Source organism: Epinephelus moara, chromosome 10, assembly GCF_006386435.1.
Source record: "Epinephelus moara isolate mb chromosome 10, YSFRI_EMoa_1.0, whole genome shotgun sequence".
Classification (NCBI taxonomy): domain Eukaryota; kingdom Metazoa; phylum Chordata; class Actinopteri; order Perciformes; family Serranidae; genus Epinephelus; species Epinephelus moara.
The window spans coordinates 12,517,981-12,540,747 of NC_065515.1; the positions used below are offsets into that span (position 1 = coordinate 12,517,981).

The 22,767-nt window shown below is 41.8% G+C and overlaps 1 protein-coding gene across 1 annotated transcript in view; it reads left to right on the top strand.

Moving 5' to 3' along the window:
* hcn2b (hyperpolarization activated cyclic nucleotide-gated potassium channel 2b) overlaps positions 1–22,767 on the top strand; it is a 68,063-nt gene that overhangs the window by 42,232 nt on the left and 3,064 nt on the right. Inside the window, exons 5-7 of the mRNA XM_050054868.1 lie at positions 4,162–4,308; positions 5,182–5,422; positions 15,015–15,179. Of these exons, the coding sequence (XP_049910825.1) occupies positions 4,162–4,308; positions 5,182–5,422; positions 15,015–15,179 (553 nt within the window). The remainder of the gene's footprint in view (positions 1–4,161; positions 4,309–5,181; positions 5,423–15,014; positions 15,180–22,767) is intronic.

The window sequence follows — 22,767 nt, forward strand, 5'->3', positions numbered from 1 at the left end:
TTTTTAAATGCGAATATTCTGGCTGTACTATTGTTGTCAGTGAGATCAGTATGTCATATGAACATTATTCCTTAGTCTCTGTGACATATTAGGAGGACTATTTGCTTTAGATTTCTTACATATAGCTCCTTGAATACACCAGAGCTGGAAGACCCGCTTGTGGGTTCCCGATGTGCCGGTCAGCTACAGCAGCACCGACGACGAGGAAAAAAAACAAGCCGGGATATGGGATAGGGAGTTGATATGTGAATGGAAACACACTGGATGTGATAACACACACAATCACCAGCACCCATGAGGTAGTGTATAATGACATGACAACACACAACAACACTGAGTATGGCTTCGAAGAGAGCATAAATAAGTTTTACTTTCAGTTCAGTTTCCTATCAGAAAGGGCTGTCTGTTTGGGAAATACTGAGCATACAACTGGATAAATGAAGGCTTAAACAAGGACCACTTTTACTTGAACTCATCAAGAATTTTCTTCATGTTTGGATTTTTTGTTCATCATGGAGGCATACGAGAAAATCAAAGCTTTCTCCACGTATTCATTGTAACATAGGGTTACTCATTAAATTGTTCACTGACCCCTTGTGCCCTGTATGGAGGTACATTCATGTGTTCCTCCACTCATTCATTCAGGTTTTTCTTTTCATTTGCCACCAATGTCAACTGAGTGTGTTGTATGAACCATTTTTGAGTTTACTCAACTAATAATTGAAAGGATTTCCTCAGCCAAGTCTTATTTTATCATATTCTGTTTGTCTCTAACATGTTATTCCCCAGTTGAGGTTAAAATGCTGAAAACTGACAGCCAGAATATCTATAACTTCAAAAAAATTATAACTCTGCTGATTAATACAGACCCTGCAAAACCACAGGTGAGCGGTAAACAGCGACGGCTTTGCTTGACAGGGTGCAATCAATTTCTGTTTCACTGGCAGTAAATGGCACTGTAAGGCTGTTTGAGCAATGTTTTTCTAACAATCATATTTGAGCTCTGTATAGAAGATGTAAGCTGTGTCTTGTTGTGGTGTTGAACATGGGAGGTTCTCCCTTGACCCCTCTGCTTGGAATCTACTACTCATCCAATTGACAGTTTATCCCACAGAGGGATGACTCATGCTGCTAAACACACACAAACACTTGGGTGAGAGGGAGACCTTATGTAACATTTTGAAGCCGGTATTGCACAGTATTGATCTCTGTTACAGAAGCAGCTTAGGGTCCTTGAAAAACTGATCCATTCATATTATTCCTGCTCGTATGTTTGATTCTTACCCGATTAGATTTTTCTTGCATCTATCAATCTATCCATCAATCAAACTTTATTTATGCAGCACTTTTCATAAAAGCATAATTCAACACAAAGCGCTAAACACCTTATTCCTAGCCCCCATGATACCTTGCGTGAATTATGGGTGCAACCTCCAGCGTTGAACCTAAACCAGCGATTTCCAATGGTAACAGTTTCTTTACAGTACTCTATTCTTCTTTCCAAGAGCAATAGGGGAAAAAAACGTGGAACACATCACCTGTTAAAGCTCAAACGGGATTATGTGACCATATCTCTGCCATCTCTGACAGCTATCTCAAAGCATTGTTTTCACTCCTTTTCAACCAAGCATGCTTGTAATTAGCTTACCTTGCTCTGTTAAAATACTGTTAACTTTAACATGGCCCGAGTTAGCTTAAGGTAAACATTCGCTCCTTCTAAAGATGATTTATGATTTATGATGACTTATGAAGAGATACTAACACATTCAGCAAACATTTAGCATAATTCAGTATTAACTGTAGCTCCATGTAAAGTGAATAAATGTGATGTTTCCCAGCTGATCCAAAGCTAAGATTCAAATTAAAGACGACTCCAAGGTTTTTCACTTGTTGACAGGGTTTTAGGGCCTATTCTTGCAGTTTTTCGTTGAATTTCTCTCTGAGCTTCCGGGCCAATAACAAAGACCTTGATTTTGTCCTAGTTGAGTTGAAGAAAGTTTTCTGCCATCCAGGACTTAATATCTAAAATACAATTAAAGAGGGCGTCAATTGGCCCCGAGGCATTAGGAGAAACAGCAATATACAGCTGTGTATCATCAACATAACTATTGAAACTGATGCTGTGCCTCCTGATGACTGATTTACAAGTGGCAGTATGTAAAGACTAAAAAGTGTTGGACAGAAAATTGACCCTTGGGGGACCCCACAATCCAGTATATAGCTTTTTGATGAACATTCATCCATTGTTACATAAAATGTTCTGTCAGAAAGCTAAAATTTAAACCAGCTAAAAACAGTACGAGAGAGGCCAACCAGATTATGAAGTCTAGCTAAAAGAATTGAGTGGTCGACTGTATCAAATGCTGCTGTAAGATCAAGTTGTACGAATACAGAGAGGTTTTTTTTTCATATCCATATTTGACCTCAGGTCAATAACAACCCTGACCAGTGCTGTCTCTGTGCCGTGATTGGTTTGAAAGTCATCTTTCGGCTTCTTTTTGGAGTGTTAGCCAATCTGCTGCTGATATAACAGTTTCTCTATAAGCTTCAGGACCAATAACTTAGGCATTGGTTTTGTCCTAGTTGAGTTGAAGAAAGTTGAGGAATGTTTTCTGACATCTAGGACTTGATATCTAAGATACTGTAAAAAAAAAAAAAAAGGGCATCAGTTGGCCCGAGGCATTAGGAGACTAGGCGATGTACAGTCGTGTATCATCAGCATAACTATGGAACTGATGCCTCACCTCCTGATAACGTTTCCACGTGGCAGCATGTAAAGACTAAAAAGTGCTGGACCTAAAATTGAATCTTGGGGGACCCCACAATCCAGTTTATAGCTTTTTGATAAACATTCATCCCTTGTTACATAAAATTCTCTGTCAGAAACCTTAAATTTAAACCAGCTAAAAACAGTACCAGAAAGGCCAACCAGATTGTGAAGTGGCTTAGTGGTCGACTGTATCAAAGGCTGCGGCAAGATCGAGTAGTACGAATACAGAGTTTTTTCTTATCCTGACCAGTGCCTTCTCTGTGCTGTGATTGGCTCGAAAGCCATCTTTTTGAAGTGTTAGTGAATCTGCTGTTGATATAACAGGAAGTGAACGGCTCTCCACTGCTTTCAGGGGTTATCTTCTTGGCCTTTTGTTCTAAAACACAAGCCAGGTGGTGCAGGAAGGTTGTGATGTGTGAAACCGCCATACAATGTCCCATCTTCCTGGTATGAATGCAGCATCCCCCAAAAGCCATTTGTGTACATAGAATGGCGAATAATAGCGAGATTTACTCCCCAGCTGACATGGTGCCATGCAATTCCACCTCACAGCAGAAGCCATACAGTAGATCCAGTGGCTGCTATTTTCACAGGGAATCCAGGCATGAAATGTGTTATGGAGCGTCATAATGAGTTGAGAGAAGTGGACATTCTGGCTGCATTCAATGCAGATAAACATAACAGTGGCGAATATGTGATGGTGTGAATCACTTGGGTTAGTGAACACAACGTGCCGCAGCCAGCCTCCTGTGTTCTTTTTCTCTGCACATAGTTACATATTTATCAAATCCAACATAAATAGCAAACATCTTCCTTTCTGAGAATAGTAACCTGAGTACACAGATGCCCACTGGTTCCATTTAATTATTTACTTGTGTCTTTTTTCAGATCATGTAAGAGTTGTTTTATATATTTTACTCATGAAAATCACAGAGCTGTAATAGACATGTTTTCCCCGTGGAAAGCCTGATAAATTTCTGTACATTTGTCCTATCAAAATAAAGCATTTAGTGCGCCAAAGCATAAAGAGAGGCTCACTGTTGAGATGTACAATAGCAGCGTCTTTCTTCTCTAAACACAGCAGAGCGTGATGAATCCTCAAGGGCTTAACAGAGCTGTCATGTTTCCTTAACGGCTTCATCACCGTTTTCCTCCCATAGCTACGAGGTATAAATGGGTAGCAGGATTGTCATGTTTGCCAAGCTGTATGTCTCAGTAACTGCACACATGACGAGACACACTGAGACACACATGAGAAATGCATGGTGTCCCCACAGCTGCACATGACGCTGCAAAATAGGACAAACTCTGTCAGAATTAACAAAAGAGTTGCTGATGTTCCTGATTTCATCAACTTATGCTTATCTGTCATGTCTCTCTCCATCCTCCAGTACAAACAAGTGGAGCAGTACATGTCGTTCCACAAACTACCAGCCGACTTCCGACAGAAAATCCATGACTACTACGAGCACAGATACCAGGGCAAGATGTTTGATGAGGAGAGCATCCTGGAGGAGCTTAATGAGCCACTGCGCGAGGTATGAAAACACCCAAGCATCCACTATAATGTGCTCATTCACCCACAAACACACACTTCTCAGCTCTCTACTGATGAAGTGGACTGGAATGAATTCATTATAATGCTCAGCTATGTTGTCCAGTAGAATGTCACTTCCAGCTTTCTCTGTATTGATTTACTCATTAACTGTTCTTAATTTACTCACTCACCAGGTAGTCAGTGGAGTTACTTCAAGTGCCTCCAGATCTCACTGAAAAATAACTAGGTTTAAAAGAAAAGGAACAGATGGGTTAAAAGTAATTTTCACATGGACTTTATGTTCCCACGCACCCAAGAGTTGTTTTTCCTGCTGCCAGCAAACACTGTTTACTGCAGTTTACAGTAAACAAGGTCCTCTTGCTTCAAGGACAGCCCAGAGTACGCTTAAGGTAACAGAAAATGAGGAAAATAGGGAGAATACTCGAATGAGCTCTGCCAGGGTCCCTCAGGGTAATTAAAAAAAACAAAAACATGTACATGTGTGTTTGCTCAGGAAACTGTGTTACTATTATCTGATTATATAAACCTTTTAAAAAATTAAACTCTGATTATTTCCCTTTTTTCAAAATACAAAAATGAAAGTTATGAAACGTGCTTACCCTGAATCAATCATAAACTCAGTAGTTATGCAAGTTGTTTTTCCTGATATACTGAAGCAGGCCAGCCCCAAAACAAAGCTAAATCTTATCACCTACTTTCCACAACTCACTGTTTCTTCTGATGTCGGAATTAATCTTTTTAGCAATGCAGAAGAAAGCCTTAATACAGATGGAGGCTTTTATAAAGTGTAACATACACGCCCAACAGTCCAGTACACTGTTATGATCCGCTGCTATTTCCTGTTCAAATGTAGGAAATCGTCAACTTCAACTGCCGTAAGCTGGTGGCCTCTATGCCGCTGTTTGCCAACGCTGATCCCAACTTTGTGACGGCCATGCTGACCAAACTGAGATTTGAAGTCTTTCAGCCTCTAGACTACATCATCAGAGAGGGCACCATCGGCAAGAAGATGTACTTCATCCAGCATGGGGTGGTCAGCGTCCTGACCAAAGGAAGCATCGGCATGAAGCTGATGGACGGCTCCTACTTTGGAGGTATGTCAATGTCTTTGTCACCTTTGGATCATCAGTTACTGCACTATTCTGCTCCCTTATTCCTCTCTATTTTGTTGTATTTTATTATTTATGGGTTTGTTTTGTTCTGCTCTATTATACTTTGCTTGATTCTATTCAGTCATGTTCTGCTCTGCTCTGTTTTATCACATTGTTCTGTTATATTTTTTACATGACAGATTGGAATAGATCATATTAGGGATGCACATTATTGGATTCTTTTGCCGATATCCAGTATGCAACAACTCATTTAACTGATACCGATATGGATATATCCACTTTTTTCCCACCTAATTTTAGTGATCACCAAGTCTCTTCTGTAGTGGCATTAACATCATATTATGCATGCATACTCTCATTGTGATGGCCCACCAGCAGATGCAGACATGAAATACAGTGCTATTGTATGTATGTAATATTCATTCATTTTGCAAACTAAGAAAAAGCATGTTAGAGAATTTTTTTAAAGCCAGTATTGGACGATACCGATGACGTCCAGATATTATCATGCATCCCTAGATGATATGATAGAATAGACTCCATTATGTTTTCTCCTATTACTCTATTCTAGTGTGTTGTTATATTACTCCTCTGTGACTTAAACTGGGATCAGACCACAGCAGTTTTGGGCCAATATATATCCAATTCACCTCTCCATACGATCAGAGGAAAAATCCATTTTGAGACTTTGGTCGGTACTGATGTTCAGTCTAGGTGGCGGCTGGTGGCGGCTGGTGGCGGCTGGTGGCGGCGGTGGACTCCGGGGGGTTTTCGGACCTAATTGTATAGCGGTACATTATTCTATGCTTTCTTTTAATTTTCACATTGGCTAGTCATTCTGTTTAATTTGTCTTCTGTTTAAATCGGAACCGTTGAAACAAGTTGTAGGAAGCCTCTGCTAGTAATTGGTTGCTGGCAGACACTCTGTGCTGCAATAAAATGGTTAATCAGCAGTGCCGTGCATTGTAGAGCTGATGTGCTGCTGGTTCTGCCGGCCTGAATAGAATATAATGTCTACTGTTGTGTACAGCATTTATAGACTGAGCTGAGTAGTGATGCGCGGGTCGACCCATAACCCGCGGGACCCGCAGGACCCGCAAATGGACCTGCGGGTCGGGCAGCAGTGATCGTCTGTTAAATCGGTCTGTAAATGATATTTTGACATTATTGGCTATTACTGTCATGGCATCCGAAGGTACTGATGCGTTGAGCAGGTGACAGTCCGCGGTCGTTTTCAAAACACACTTGTGTCACGCACTCCAAAAGAAACTTGTTGAAACTTTAAACAATAATTTATTGTACAAAACGGGGGAAACAAACGTTGACAAAAACGGTTCCATAATTCATATTAAATTCAAAAGATAACGAAAAAACAGCTACAAGTTAGAGGGAATAGTGATAAAGTGGTAAAACTTGGCATTGATCCACAGCCTCAGACGGATGCGCTCAAGCGTGCCGTGCGCACAAGCTCAGTTGGTAGGCTATACTATATTTTCACATTTTTAACAATGCAATTTAAAAGTTTTGATTTTTATTGATAACCTACATTTACCAACAACAAAAAGACTACATTTAGCACCAAAAAATATATATGTATATATATATATACATATATATATATATATATAAAGTAAATTAAAAAACGAATATCGAATACCAAATTTTCATAATGTATACCTACCCATAGAAACGAATATTCAAATATCCGAATATTTGGGTACAGCCCTATTATCGGCCCAATATATACCGTGCATCCCTACTGTTCACGTTTGAGATTAAAAGGAAGAAAATCTGTGAAGTTTCTCCTTATGCACTTGATGCAAACTGATTTGAGTTGGCATTTTAAAACTCCTGTAGTCTGAGTCCGGCTTTATTCTACACTATCATGTTCCGTCATGTTGTATTATGTCACGTTATGTTGCATGCTACTCTGTTATACTCTGTTTATAACATGATAGATAGTATAGAATACAACAGAGCACAGTAGAATAGGATAGAAGAGATAATAAAATATTCCTAAACATAACAGAAAAGAATAACAGGATTCGACAGAACTCTATTCTGTTACGTTCTGTTGTCTTATAATAATTATCCTATTCTATTCGATGCTTCCAGGCCTGTGTTATTCACTCTTATAGTCCCAATAGAATCCACTACAGTAATATCACAGACGTGTGTGTTTACTATTTCAATAAGAATCGTAGCAACAAGCATTTAAATAAAAAAAAGAAACCCTGACATTTTACTTGGACTTCTTGTGCAGTCTTGCCTCACAGCCACGTCTGTCCCACTTTCCCAGGCTGTTGTTCCTCTGTGGCTGTTTAGAAACATGTGGTGCCTCTGTTGCCATCGCCACCCATAAACCCACACAGGCGTGCACAAACACACACCCACACACCGTTTTTTTTTTCCTCGTGGTTTGATGGTTCGGGCTGCATTTTTTAACATCCGGTGCCCACAGCAGCAGACCAGAGTTCACCGGCAGTAATGTTGATGTGCCAGCTGCCCAGGGCACAGTTGGAGTGGCATGGACACACATGCACACACACATCCCACATATGCACATCCAATTAATATCACCTAATTAGCATAGTACCACGGTGATGACGGAGCAATTTGTAATGTCAAGCATAGATTGTTCAGAGCCGTCTCTGCCACAAGGGAGGAAATCACAGGTCCCTCTTTATACGCAAAACTAACAGAAGGGTGGGACTGGAGGAGCAAGATGGTTTAACCAGCGCAGTGTGGTGCAGTACAGTGTGTGTTTGCAGTATAGTGTGTGTTTGTGGTAAAATCTCTCAATTAGTAAGTAGCAGTAAGTAGATGATGTCAGGCCAAACATGACTTTGCTCCAATTCATATTTTTAGAATGTAGCTGTGTTTAGAGAAGTGAAGGGAATCATTACGTTACTGTCTCTTTTCTGTATTATTCAGTATATTTATAACTCTGGCTGGACCGACTCCATTATTGTATTAATGTATTTAGAAGAAGACAGAGCTTTGTAAACAGTTTTCTGTGGCTGTAAATGCAGCTGAGTCTGCAGCTTAACCTCTGGCTGTTTGTCCAAATTGCTGTCAGACAGAACAATGCACCACTTGTCCAGCCGGAGCCATCACAAGCATTACAGTTGCATTTACTCATTAGGTAACTGCTGAAAATATTGGAGACAGAGTTTGCAGTTTGCTCCGTTAGTTTGCAGTTACTGCTGCTGTGACTGGTGTAAACTGCCAAAACTTTCACAATATGTTGCCTCATAGTCACATTTGTTTCTTCTAATTAAAATCATTTTTATTAATGATAGTAGAGGTGAAGGGGCTAGGGTTGGGCAAGTGTTAAAAACTGTAAAAAAAAAACAAAAAAAAAACTGATTTGATATTAAAGTCATACAATGCAGGATTTTCCTTAAAAAGAAAAGTACATTCATAAGGAAGTAATCCCTCTAAATTGGAGGTAGGTGACATGTGGTTCTTAAACCCCTCTCCAGTGGTTCCCTGTGGCTTTGACCAAAAATTAGGCTACACGGAAATGAATTACGGTTATCTCTGAACATTTTAATTTTTATTTATCTTTATTGTAGGCTAGGGTTGTGCCATATCATCTCGTTCACGATAATACTGGTATAATTTTTAATATCATATGAAAAACGGAAAGAAAAATTATTACAGACTGTGGAATAAACTGTGGAAATCTAATGGCGCAACATTCCTGCTGTGAACAGGCTGTGTAAAAGGGGCTTGAGAGAGTTGCCTCGTCTCATCTCGTCACCCCAAAAAACACATGAACTTTTTTTTTTTTTTTTTTAAGATTATTTTTATTGGTTTTTTGCCTTTATTGACAGGACAGAGGGTGAAATGGGGAGACAGAGCAAGAGTGGGGACTGACATGCAGCAAAGGGCCGCGAGCCGGATTCAGCCGCTGCGGCGAGGCAATGCCTCTATACATGGGGCGCCGGCACTATCCACTACGCTACTGATGCCCCAACACATGAACTTTTTGATAGACAAACACAACATGCACTTTTCTCATCTTCCCTCCTCCACCAAAATTTAACGTCCTTCATAGGGGTGGGCGATATGGCTCTAAAATAATATCACAATATTTCAGGGTATTTTTTTGATAATGATATTCTTGACAATATGACAGAAAGAAAACTATTAACATTTTGCCTTCAAAAATTCAGTAAAAATTAAACACAAATAATCTCATTTCTTTAGTTTGTGAACAACAGTAACTCAGAGTGAGATTCAGATTCTGTATACATTATAATAATAAAATATACCACAAATTACACATTTAAACAGCTCCCACATACAAAAATGCCCCCTGGGATCTATAATAAAATATTAAAAATTATACCCGTATTATTGTGAATGACATAATATGGCACACCACCACCATCATACCATTATACACCGGACCAGACCAGCAAAACCTGAAATTGACTTAACTCTAGGAGGGGCTTATATGGTTAACTGATTATCTGTAATCCAGCATCAATTTCCAGAATTCAGAAGACGAGAATAAGGGACAGAATATGTTTGATATCAGAAACAGGAGAAGGGGTGTCCCTGTGAAGATATCAGACGATAAAACTGTAAAAGAGAATTTTGGATATTATATTTCCTACTAATGTGAACAGGAAACACTGCGGCTCAAGCTAAAGGAAAAGGTTAAAGCAGTCATGATCCCGCATAGTGCTACAAATATTTAAATCACTGCTACAATTCACCTGTCCTGGATTTCTCTGTATTTTTCATAATATTTGAGTGTGACAGTTGCCCCTATCCACAAGCTACAAATGATTACCCAGTGGTTTGAACAGCTCTTTAATGCAGCCCCGGTGGTTTCATTAGAATATTATTCTCTCCCAGCACGTCCCACTAATGATGCCGGCAATATGTAAATGGTTGTGTTTTGTATAAGCAGGAAGATCCCAAGTGACAGTTTATAAAAGGAAGTCGGGAACTTCTTGTGGGAGTTTTTTTGACAACTCCTACAAAACTGGAGCATCTATGATGCATAAAAATTAACCTTTGTTTCTTAAAACATGACTGGACCAAACATACGTAAGACAGAAAACTCAGAAACTTCTTTTCACTGACATGTAGCTAATTTGACTACGCTGTATTCAGAGTCACAAAGTGTATCAATGTACAGAGTAATGCTGTGAGTTCTTACATGTCAGAGTTCTGTCTAAAGGGGTTCATACAGTTCAAACAGCTGCTGACGCAATCACCAACGTACAGTAAGCAGTGGAGCGTCAATCTGCGTAGGTTATTAATCATTAATCTACAGAGGAACTATAAATCCTTTATCAGGCGGGCAGAAAACATAGTTACACTCAAGGTCACACTTAAATAATCTCTGAATATAAAGCTGCTGTATCTTGACTCACAGTATGTGGGTGTATGTGAATGTACTGTACCTACAGTATCTGTTGTGCAGAGACAGATAAGAAGTCACTTCATGGTACAATTCAACCATTTGGTTGAGCATGGCTGTAGACAGTAACATCATACTGATTGAATTAATTCAGCATATATATAATATGGATATTTAACAACTATAAAGGATCAAAAGTGTTTTTGTTTTGTAGCAAATAGTCAGTTTTAATTACATTAGCTCAGCTTCACTACCTTTACCTAAAAAGACAAATGAAGCGCAGAAAATGTTTTTGAAAAATTATTTGACCTTTATTAGACTTTTATTTTTTTGTATAAAGTTACATAAATCTGTTCTATAAGACCTCTTAAACATGTGAGTGGCATGAGGGCCCAACGTCCTCTAGTGGGACCTGTGCTCACAGCCCAGCACCGTGCAGCTTGACTGGCATTCACCAGAGAGCACCAGAATTGGCAGGTCCGCCATTGGCGCCCTGTTCTCTCTACAGATGAGAGCAGGTTCACATTGAGCACATGTGACAGGCTTGAAAGAGTCTGGAGATGCTGTGGTGAACGTTATGCTGCCTTTAACATCATGGCGGTGGATCAGTGATGGTCTGGGGAGGCAAATCCTTGGAGGGTTGCACAGACCTCCATGTCATAGCCAACTGTACCCTGACCGCTGTTAGGTACAGGATGAAATCCTCAGAGCGATTGTCAGACCTTATACTGGTGCAGTGGACCCTGGGTTCCTCCTGGTGCAGGACAATGCCCGTCCTCATGTGGCCAGAGTGTGTCGACAGTTCCTGGATGACGATGGCATTGATGCCATTGACTGGCCCTCTCGTTCCTCTGACCTAAATCAGATCGAGCACCTATGGGACTTTATGTTTCAATTCATCTGATGCCACCAAGTACAGCCACAGGCTGTCCAGGAGCTCACTGATCCAGGTCTTGGAGGAGATCCCCCAGGACACCATCCACAGACTCATCAGGAGCATGACCAGATGTTGTCAGGAGTGCACACAGGCACGCGGGGGCCATACACACTACTGAGTCACATTATCCAAGTCATCCACCTGCCAACTTGACCCCCTGCCATCCTCCCTGGTTATAGCCTGCCTCCCCTCTCTGCTGCCCCTGATAACCGCCATTATCCATTCCTCCCTGACCACTGGTTCTGTCCCACCATCTCTTAAATCTGCTGCAGTGACACCGATACTGAAAAAGCCAGGTTCAGACCCCAGCAACTACAATAACCTTCGTCCCATCTCCAACCTGCCATTTCTCTCTAAAATACTGGAAAAGGCAGTGGCATCACAGGTTAAGGCTCATCTCTCCAACAATAACCTCTACGAACAGTTCCAGTCCGGTTTTCGCCTTCCTTAAAATCACAAATGACCTCCTAATGGCAGCTGACTCCGGACTATTATCCATCCTCATCCTCCTTGACTTGAGCGCGGCCTTCGACACCATATCACACTCCATCCTCCTTGACAGACTAGCTAACTGACACCCCTAGACTGGTTTCACTCATACCTCTCTGGCCGTACTCAGTTCATCCAGTTGAAATCATACACATCCCATCCACCCCCCTCTCCTTCGGTGTTCCCCAGGGCTCTGTCCTTGGCCCTATCCTATTTATTATTTACCTCCTCCCACTTGGACTGATATTCCGTAAACATAATATCCATTTCCACTGTTACGCGGACAACACCCAGCTCTACGTTTCCTCCAAACCCATTTCCACCTTCCCGCCCTCCTCCCTCTGTGCCTGCTTGCAGGAAATCAAAGCCTGGTTCTCCTCAAATTTCCTCAAACTCAATAGTAATAAAACTGAGGTAGTCCTCACTGGCTCAAAGTCCACCCTCACCAAACATCCCAGTTTCACCCTCACCATAGACAACTCCTCTGTTTCCCCCTCCCCTCAGGTTAAGAGTCTGGGTGTCGTCCTCGACAGCACCCTATCATTCCACACCCACATCAACAACACCATCCGGTCCGCCTACTTCTACCTCCGCAACATCAACCGCCTCTGCCCTTCACTCACTCCCAACAGCGCCACAATCCTGGTTGACTCTCTGGTCACTTCCCGCCTAGATTATNACCCACATCAACCCTCAGGTTAAGAGTCCTCGACAGCACCCTATCATTCCACACCCACATCAACAACACTATCCGGTCCGCCTACTTCTACCTGCGCAACATCAACCGCCTCTGCCCTTCACTCACTCCCAACAGCGCCACAATCCTGGTTGACTCTCTGGTCACTTCCCGCCTAGATTATTGCAATTCCCTTCTCTTTGGTCTCCCCCACAAACTCCACCATGAACTTCAACTGGTCCAGAACGCTGCTGCCCATATCATCACCAGAACACCATCCATCAGTCACATCACCCCCGTTCTACATCAACTCCACTGGCTTCCCATCAAACACCAGATTAACTATAAAATCCTCCTCCATACATTTATGGCCATCCATAACCTCCCTCCCTCATACCTCTCTGCCTCCTACACATCAATATCCCCACCCGGTCTCTCAGGTCTGCCTCCTCCATCAGCCTGACTGTCCCCCCAGCCCGTCTGTCCACCATGGGGTCCAGAGCCTTCAGCCGCTCTGTCCCTCATCTCTGGAACTCCCTCCCCCCTGACATCAGGAACATTGACTCTATTTTAGTTTTCAAGTCCCACCTCAAAACCTACCTGTTTAGGCAGGTGTATGAGTGTTAATGTTTCCTCTGTCTTTTAATGTTCTGCTGCAAACTCTGCACTGTTTTCTGTTGTATTTTAGATGTGTTTTAATTGTATTACCTGTATTTTTTTTTATTGTTGTACAGCGACCTTGAGTGCCATGAAAGGCGCCTTATAAATAAAATGTATTATCATTATTATTATTATGAGTCGCTGTGATAAAATTTGCACAAGTTGGATCAGCCTGTGATTTCAATTTTTACTTTGATTTTTCGATGTGATTTTGAATCCAGCGCTCAGTGGGTTGATGATTTTGGTTTCCATTGACTGTTGTTATGTCATTTTATTCTCAACAAATATATAATTATACAATGAACATCAGTAAAGATTTTCAACTTGAATAATTCGTTCTTCAGGATCTGATGTGTGATTTAAGTGTTGGTTTAATTTTTTGAGCAGTGTAATACCAATAGAGTACTTCATTTGATTCATTTGCGCAAAATGCCACCAGACGCCACAGTTTTGGTGGCATCTCATCACGCTGAACTGCCAGCTCGGTCAATTACACCACGCTCAACTTCACCACGCCACAGACTGTATAGGTTGTACCTGCTGGGGTAGTGGGCCAATCACATACTGCATTAAATCAAAGAACACTTGCAGTGATTGGCTGCTTGCAAAACCATATAAATTGAATTTTTTTTCTAGATCTGGATTCAAAAATGATCAAATGCATCTAATATTGTTTTATTGAAGAAGTTTCAATACTACCAGGTTCATATCTTAAAGGTATTAAATACTAATAACCAGCCCTGTTTATATGTAAAAGTCCTGCACTCTAGCTTTAATGACATGCGTATGTTTGTGTGTCTGCAGTATGTTGAAGCTCACCTGGTTTATTTGCTTCCTGTTTGCAGCAGGGGACACCATGGTCATTAACACACAGTCACAGTGCATTCCACTATATTGCCCCTATGTATGTTCTTAATGTAGACTCCTCACATTTCGTTATTTTCCTCTCTTTCCCACAGAGAGTCAGAGGAGATCGACCTTTTAGGCGGGGGAAAAGGAGGGCATATGGTTGTCAAGACAACCATCAGCCCCAGATCATAGAAGTAGAAAGCTGGAGAGATAAAGATACTAGGGGAAGGGAAGGGGAACAACTGAATGTAATGAAGCTTAGCTGCACATCTCCAAATATAGAGTGTTTCCTTCACACAGCTGTCAGTGCTGTGCCAGAGCTGGAGGAAGCACACTCAGTTTTACTGTCAGTGGGTCACACTGGCTACACAGAACCTCTGCATGCATGAACCACTTTTATTCTGATCACACATTTGCTCGAGGCTAAGAGTTTTGGGGGTGTCAATTTCAGACTGCTAAACAGATCCCTCCATATTTATAGTATCTCTGTTCTTTTCTCTGTCGCCGTCTGACACCCTGAAAGCTGTCAGTCTGCCATTTTGTGATTTTGTCTCTTGTCTGTTCTCTTTCACCTCACCAGAGATCTGTCTGCTGACCCGCGGCAGACGGACGGCCAGCGTGCGAGCGGACACCTACTGTCGCCTGTACTCTCTCTCTGTGGACAATTTCAATGAGGTGCTGGAGGAGTATCCCATGATGAGGAGGGCCTTTGAGACAGTTGCCATTGACAGATTGGACAGGATAGGTAAGATTGGTAACCTGCACCAGGAGAGTGAACTTTATGTGATATTATTTAAAGGGCAGGTCCATCTGTGTTCTTTCTTCTTCATTTTTAAATGGAAGCTCTTGCTGTGCTGTTATCAAAAAGCATTGATGTAGGTTACAACGCTGATGCCAAACCCCAGACACGCTGTTTGCTGACAGTGTAAGCGCAGAGAGTGAGGAAAGTGGTAGCTTAGAAGATCTGAACTTTGAAGTGGAAGATGGTGCTATTTTATTATTATAAAACCTTTATTTAACCAGGTGAACACTGCATTTGCCCAGTATAAGCACCACCTTAAAAAACCACCTAACAAAATCAATATCAATTTAATTGTATGTCACCGATAAGGTCTTTTGATGGGACAGACCAACTCTGAAGTCGATTGGATTAAATCTGTAGGAGGAGTTCAAAAGTACGACCCCTAGAATGGCCAAAAATGCACAAAAGTTACACAGTAAATTCAAAATGGCTGACTTCCTGTTGGGTTTAGAGCATGGGTCCAAGAGACTCTTATGTATGTCTTATGTCTGTATGTACCCACTGATTTTTGTACATGTAGGTGAAAGCAGCTTCGGGGGCTGTTTCGCAGAACTTTTGTGGGGTGCGCTACTGAGACAATTTTTGGCACCTGAGCATGAGACCCCAAAATATCAAATTCTAAGAAAGGCTTCGGAAAAAAAGTATTTTGATGCTAAAAAACATACTTAGAACCAAAATTTGAATTTTCCTAATTGGATACAGAGGGAGCACCACTGGAAGGATACAGATTGCTATAAAAACCTAAAAAAAAAACAAAAAATAATTGAGCGTCTAACAATGAACATGGTAGAGTTGATTTATGGGTAAAGGTGTTCACTGTGTTAGAACTACTGTGAGCCTAAAGATTTAATTTGGTTTAGTTCAACCTTGTTTTTATGCCTTTGTGGTGGCAATTGCCATGGCCAGAGGCATTATGTTTTTGGGTATGTCTGTATAATATATATATATATATATATATAACATATCCCCATCCCCATTTTCCTGAACACGATATCTCAAGAATGCCTTGAGAAAATGTTCAAATTTAGCACAAATGTCCAGCTCAATAGATTTTTGGGGTCATAGGTCAGAGGTCAAGGTCGTTGTGACCTCATCTCTCTCATTCTTGTGAACACGATATCTCAAGAATGCCTTAAGGGAGTTTTTTCCAATTTTTGCACAAATGTTCCCTTAGACTCGAGGATGAACCGATTAGATTTTGGTGGTCAAAGGTCAAAAGTCAAGGTCACTGTGACCTTGCAACTATCTTATTCCGTGAATGTGATATCTCAAGAACACTCTGAGAGAATTTCTTCAACGTTGGCACAAATGTCCATTCTGAGTCATTGGTGAACTGATCCGAATTTGGTGGTCAAAGGTCACTGTGACCTGATATTTTTTTGGCCATTTTGCCTTTAATGGACAGGACAGGTAAGCATGAAGGGGGGAGAGAGAGAGAGAGAGGGGGGGTGACATGCAGCAAAGGGCCACAGGCTGGATTCGAACCCGGGCTGCTGCGGCAACAGCCTTGTACATGGGGCGCCTGCTCTACCACTAAGCCACCGACGCCCCATCTCAAGAATACTTTAAGAGAATTTCTTTAAATTTGGGGCAAAAATCCACTTTGAGTCATTTGAGTTTGGTGGTCAAAGGTCAAAGTTCAAGGCCACTGTGACCACGTCTGTTGCATTCTTGTGAACGTGATATCAAGAACACCTTGAGAGAATTTTCGCCAATTTGGCACAAACATCAACTTAGACTCGAGGATGAACTGATTAGACTTTGGTGGTCAAAGGTCACTGTGACCTTGCATCAGTCTCTGTCTCATTTTGTGAATGTCATGATATCTTAAGAAGGCATTAAGGAAATTTCCTCAAATTTGACACAAACATCCACTTGCTTTCCACAATACACTGATTAGAATTTGGTGGTCAAAGGTCAAGATCACTGTGACCTACAAAACATGTTTTTGGCCTTAAATCAGGAATTTTAATGTTAATTAGGACAAAATTTCTCACAAATGTCTAATTGGTTGAAAATGATGAAGTTTTATATCCAAAAGATCAAAGGTCAACTTCACTGCGACATCATAATGTTCTGCAGAAACACTTTTCTGGCCGTTATTCACACCATAACTCAGGAACAGAAGGGGAGACATTTGATCAGATACTGTACAGGTGACTCTAATTTTGAGTGGCCACCTTGAAACTGTGCTGATTGTATAGATCTTCTGTGCTAATGAGGGGAAGATGTTTATGAAGCATCCAGGTTTTCACAGACATGGATGTAAACTGTATTTGCAACTTGAGGGGTTTGCGAAGGCATACAGCAACAAAGCAGTAATTCTAGTTTTCTTTTGGTTCATTTGGGGAGAAGTTAACTCAGGTTCATACTTAGTAACATAATTCTCAGATCTTAGTCCTGAAAGTAACAAATTCATCTTTCCATCCAGACCTGATTTATGAAATGTGTCTGGGAGATTTAGTCACGGATAATTAGCATTACGTCTCACTGATAAAAGCCACAGGTATGGTGTCTTCATAGGCATATGAGTCATTCATAAGATGAAATGAAGCATAAGGAAAATGTATTCATTCATTAACTTGATGTCTCTGTCACTGTCTGACAGCTGTGTGAATGATCCTAGAGACGGTGTGCGCGGTGGAGGAAAGGAGTCGACGGTGAAAATGTATTCATGGCTGTGAATCATTTGTCATGTCGTTTGTTGAGTGTAAATCTGTCCTCACAATTTAATGCTCTCTGTGGGTATCTGCCATATTGAAAACATATGTGACTCTTGTGAATATCATGGCAGAAACCGCTGCGCAAAATCACAGTTTTGTGCCTCTGTGCTCGCTCCAGATGAGTTTACTGTTTTGTTAAATGATTGCTCGGCAGTGAATCTGTCTTTGAAACACACCCACAAAACTCACACACACAAACATGCAAAGACTGCTTTGTCTTAGCGAAGCCATGGGGGCCCCTTGTCAACAAGTAAACATAAACATGTTATTTTTCTTCACAATGCTGACACCTCTCCCCTCCCATCATGCCTCCCAAGGTCAGCAGTGTTTCTGATGTCACATCCCCCTTTCACATGACCACACTTCCCATGTTTACAAAAGCCCTGTATCTGCCACCTGCCAGCTGTTGCCATAGCAGCCAGATTCCACACATGAGCAGCCTTCAGTCAGCCCGCTCACATATTTTGAGGGGGTTGTCTAACTGTTTTAGGACAGATCCACCGACCAAATATTCCCATCAGGCTCCATGTGATGAATAATGATCACCAATAATTTGTTCCTTTGTTTGGCTTTGTCAGCAGTGTTTGTCAGAAAAAGCATCTGGATCAAACACACAGAGGGCTATCAGAACAAAGTCATGTTAAGAATATGAAATGTAAATACAGACTTGCAAATAATGACACAAGCTTTGTTCCTTTCAAATGTAAAGAGCGATTGTTGGATTCATCTCCATGACGCCCTCATTATAAAATCCAGTGCTTCAAATATCAATCAAACTCAAATCTTTAAGTTGCATCATATTTTTTGTTGTTGCTGAGCATCTGTGACCAGGAGTGCTTTTTTAGGATCAGTTCAGCCTGACAGACCTTAATAACACATTTTAGAAAGAGCTCAGCTCACTCCAGCAGCGATTCATCCGTTTCTTATGAAAACAGTCCCTCACCTTTGAGCCATTCCTACATAGAGATAAGCCAATCCCTTGTCCATCGTCTTCACACCCTTAATGCATCACATTTTGAACACAGTGGCACATAAGATCAGCAGACGGGGCAGTATAGCAGTGATTTAAGGCGGGATGGAGGTGTTACTTGATAATGAATAGGCATTGTTGTAAAAACAGCTATGCAACTGATGTGTGAGTTTTGCAGAACAGGCAGCTTCAGCTCTGCATTGACACCTCAAACAACTCATGTGCCTACATCTCAGTCAGGTGGTTGCTTGCGCTGTTCCTTTTTCTTTCAGTGCCATCAGAGTTATTATTACACTGAGGTATCACCTATAGCATCTATTTGCCATCTATAACTTACCAAGAGTGATGGAAGCCTGGTAACACTGGGTCAGTGCTATCAGGCAGAGGCAGACACCTTTGCTGTTTCTTGATTCTTCAGAGGGAAGTGTAGTGGGAGCAACCCCAGCATCTGCAAGGAAGACCTGGTGCTCCTTGATAGGAGTGCCACAAGAATTCATACTATGGTACCGAGTCAATGCCAACATTCTACAAAACCAAACAGTAGTCGTTTTTTTTTTGTACCATAGGTGTCATAGGTACTGGGGATGCAAATCTTCCGGACCTGACGGGGCAGCACATACGCCTACAAGTGTTTTAGACTGACGTCAAATCAAGGCTATTCAAAAGAGGCCTTGAGACGCTATTTGACCCCGTGGGAGCTACGGGTATGACACCTGCATGGTGTAACTGGAACTGTTATGTTGGAGAGTTACAGCAGACAGGGCTAGAAATAAAGGGATGGTTTCCAATACAGTGTTGTGACTTCTCCTCTTTTTAACCTCCTTGTGTTAAATGCCAGAGGAAGAAAAAGAACGCCTACCACTGCAGAAGAACAACACATCAACAGCTCTGCCTCGACTTGTCGAAAAGAAGTGTTTTTTCCTGAGGCCAGCATATCTTGTTAATTCTTTGCAATGGCAGCGCCATGTATTTACACTATGCTACTACAGTAGTTGCTGTGCAACTACTCTGTGCTAAGTGCTGCACATTTGGTGTTTTTTTTTTTTCTGGTGGCAGAGAGTTGAAAAATGTTCAACTTTGGGTCAAATGCTGTATCCTTGTCCACAAAATCTCATGAACTCACCAACCCGTTCTCACTCTGAAGTCATCAAAATCTGGCGCTTGTGACTTCCAACGTCAGACACAGACCAAAAAAGCCATCCTTTAACGTTGGCATGATACATGGCCAGTCGCTGATATTGTTTGACAGCGGCTGACAGCATCAGCAGGGAAACTCAGCAGGACAAGAACAAAAGTAAAGGCGGCAAAAGTCTGAGTAGGGTGGGTGGGACAGGTCGTGGATAGGTCCAACAAACACCGACTATCAAGTGGGAGAGCAGTGTTTGTGTGCGTTAGTTTGATTAAGGGGAAAAAAAGTCACTTTGCGATGTTGTACCGACGTGGTGCATGTGTTTTGAAAGAGACGGTGTAAACGGTAAATTTCTCATGAGAATGGATGTGTATTTTGAAAGAAGACAATGCATGTAAGAGGCAGAACTTGACACAGCGTTCCAGAACCAATGCACCCAGGGTAACTTCTACGTTGTATCTGGACGCGGAAAGTCCATGACCGAACATCAATATGTGACAAGGTGAGGTGAGTGAATATGAGTTGAACCCACACTGACGAGTACTTTGCATTCAGGGATTAATAACAGAGTTGAAATTTAATTTCTGTTTTAATGTTGCATTGCATTGAATTGGGTATCAAAAATTAGGGACTTTCACCGGTTTTGGTATCAAGTAGTGAATTTCTGGTATTGTAGCATGCCTACTCCTTATAGAAGAACACTCTCAATGTTGCACCTAGGCTTTTCTAAGATGCAGCACAGCAAATGGAGATTCCTTTGTCTCCGACTTCTGAACTCATAGAGGGGATGTCGTCACAAAGCCTTGACTGCCAAACTGTGTTTTACAGAAAGTCCACAGGTGGGACCCATACAACATGCAAGGAGAGTACAGGAGTCACCACAGTCTGGATCTGCGTCCTCCTTCTGGTCGGGTGACAGCCTTATTGACCTCTTCTTACATGGGTATCACTGAAGCTGTTGTGCTGACTAACAACCTAGTTTTATTGCCAGCTCTCTAGACCGCCTGCTGCATCAGAGAACCAAGTGACAATAATGCACAAGAGCTATATGAGCTATTGAAGTCTCCCACAGGCACATGCACATGTCTCTACATGCCCATCTCCTATGAAGCCCTCTGTGTCCCCAATGTACAGCAGATGGTTGATCATCTGGATGCAGCTAAGAAGGCCAGCAAGCAGCTGAAATCTAGCCTTTGGTCACAACCTTTTCCCTCAGCAGAATTTATGAGCAGAGAGCAGCCCTGTGACTGCCCTTTAGCATCAGCATCATCATCATCACTGGCTGGCTGCTCCAACATTTCAGCCCTCCTATCAGCTGGGTGCAGGCCTGGGTAAAGTCAGAGTGCCAACTCCATCCATCTTGCAGAAAATCCAGTAAAAACAAGATGAAAACAAATAACAGTGTCCATCAAGGAAAAGTCTTTGCTTCTTTTACTTCATCTAAACCTGAGCCTGGTTCAGCTGTGCAGGGGTTAATGTGTATCTAACACCGAGAAGCATCCCGTCTGGTTCAACTGCCTCATTTTCTCTTTAACTGATCTGCCATTAGTTACCTCTCTTCACATGTCCGAGCAATTGATTCACTGGTTAGACAGAATTGTTCCCCAAATAGGCTCCTTCTCCTTTTCCATCAGGAAGAGCGATGTCTCTGTTAACCTCCTCCATCGCCCCTCCTGGCCATTACGTCAGAGGTGGAACTTGTAAATTCAACTCTCAGCAGGTTTCAGACACAGCAGTCTCTAAGACACTCATCTTACCTGAAAGCGGTGAGAACCCAGGGGGGGTTGAACCTCACCACTTTGTGACGCATATACTGCTTTCTTTTAACGGCACAGCTGTGATGAAACCATGTGAGATTAGATGTGATGATTCTCTCACACACTTTTCTGCTGTGATGTCTCTATCTGGCATTACTTCGCCTGGCTATAGCCATGCAGCCTTATTCCAGGACCAAGTGAGATCCTACAGTTCAGTCATCAGTCTACATTTAACAGCATTCAGGCTGATTCCACAAATGCCCTTCTGTAATCTATCAGAGGATCAGAGGGAAACGTGGACTTGCTGATTTAGTCTTAAGTGCACTCTTCCAAGTAGTTTCCACAGTTTTACTTACTGGTGAGAGGTCACAAGCATTAAAAGTTCATTCACAGCGTGATGTCACATGAGAGTTGTGAAGGTGGCATAGCCTTCATATCCTTCATCAGTGTCACTTGAATCAAAGGAATACTTTACCCCCAAATGACAATTACTCATCTGATGTTGCTTTGAATTTATGAAAACAACTTTTTCTCGCATGTCTCCGGTGAACGGGAAATCCAGAAGTGGAGAATTTTTTTAATAAAAATGAAGTTACAGGGGTCTGCGTTTAACAATAGCAAAACTTTATTACTTTATTACATTATATTACAACTCTAATTCATTCATTCATTCATTCATTTTCTGTAACCGCTTAGTTTGGACTCACCAAAAAAAAAAAGTAACTGATGGAGGCAGAGGTAGACGAGCAGCTCCTGTATTCAGCGAGGTAAAATTACTGTTTTTGTTAATGGAGTCTGGCTACAAAGAGAGCGCAGATAAATTTCACATTTTCACAGGGGCGGCAGTAGCTCAGTCCATAGGGACTTGGGTTGGGAACCGGAGGGTCGCCTGTTCAAGTCCCCGTCCGGACCAAAATATGGAGCGTGGACTGGTAGCTGGAGAGGTGCCAGT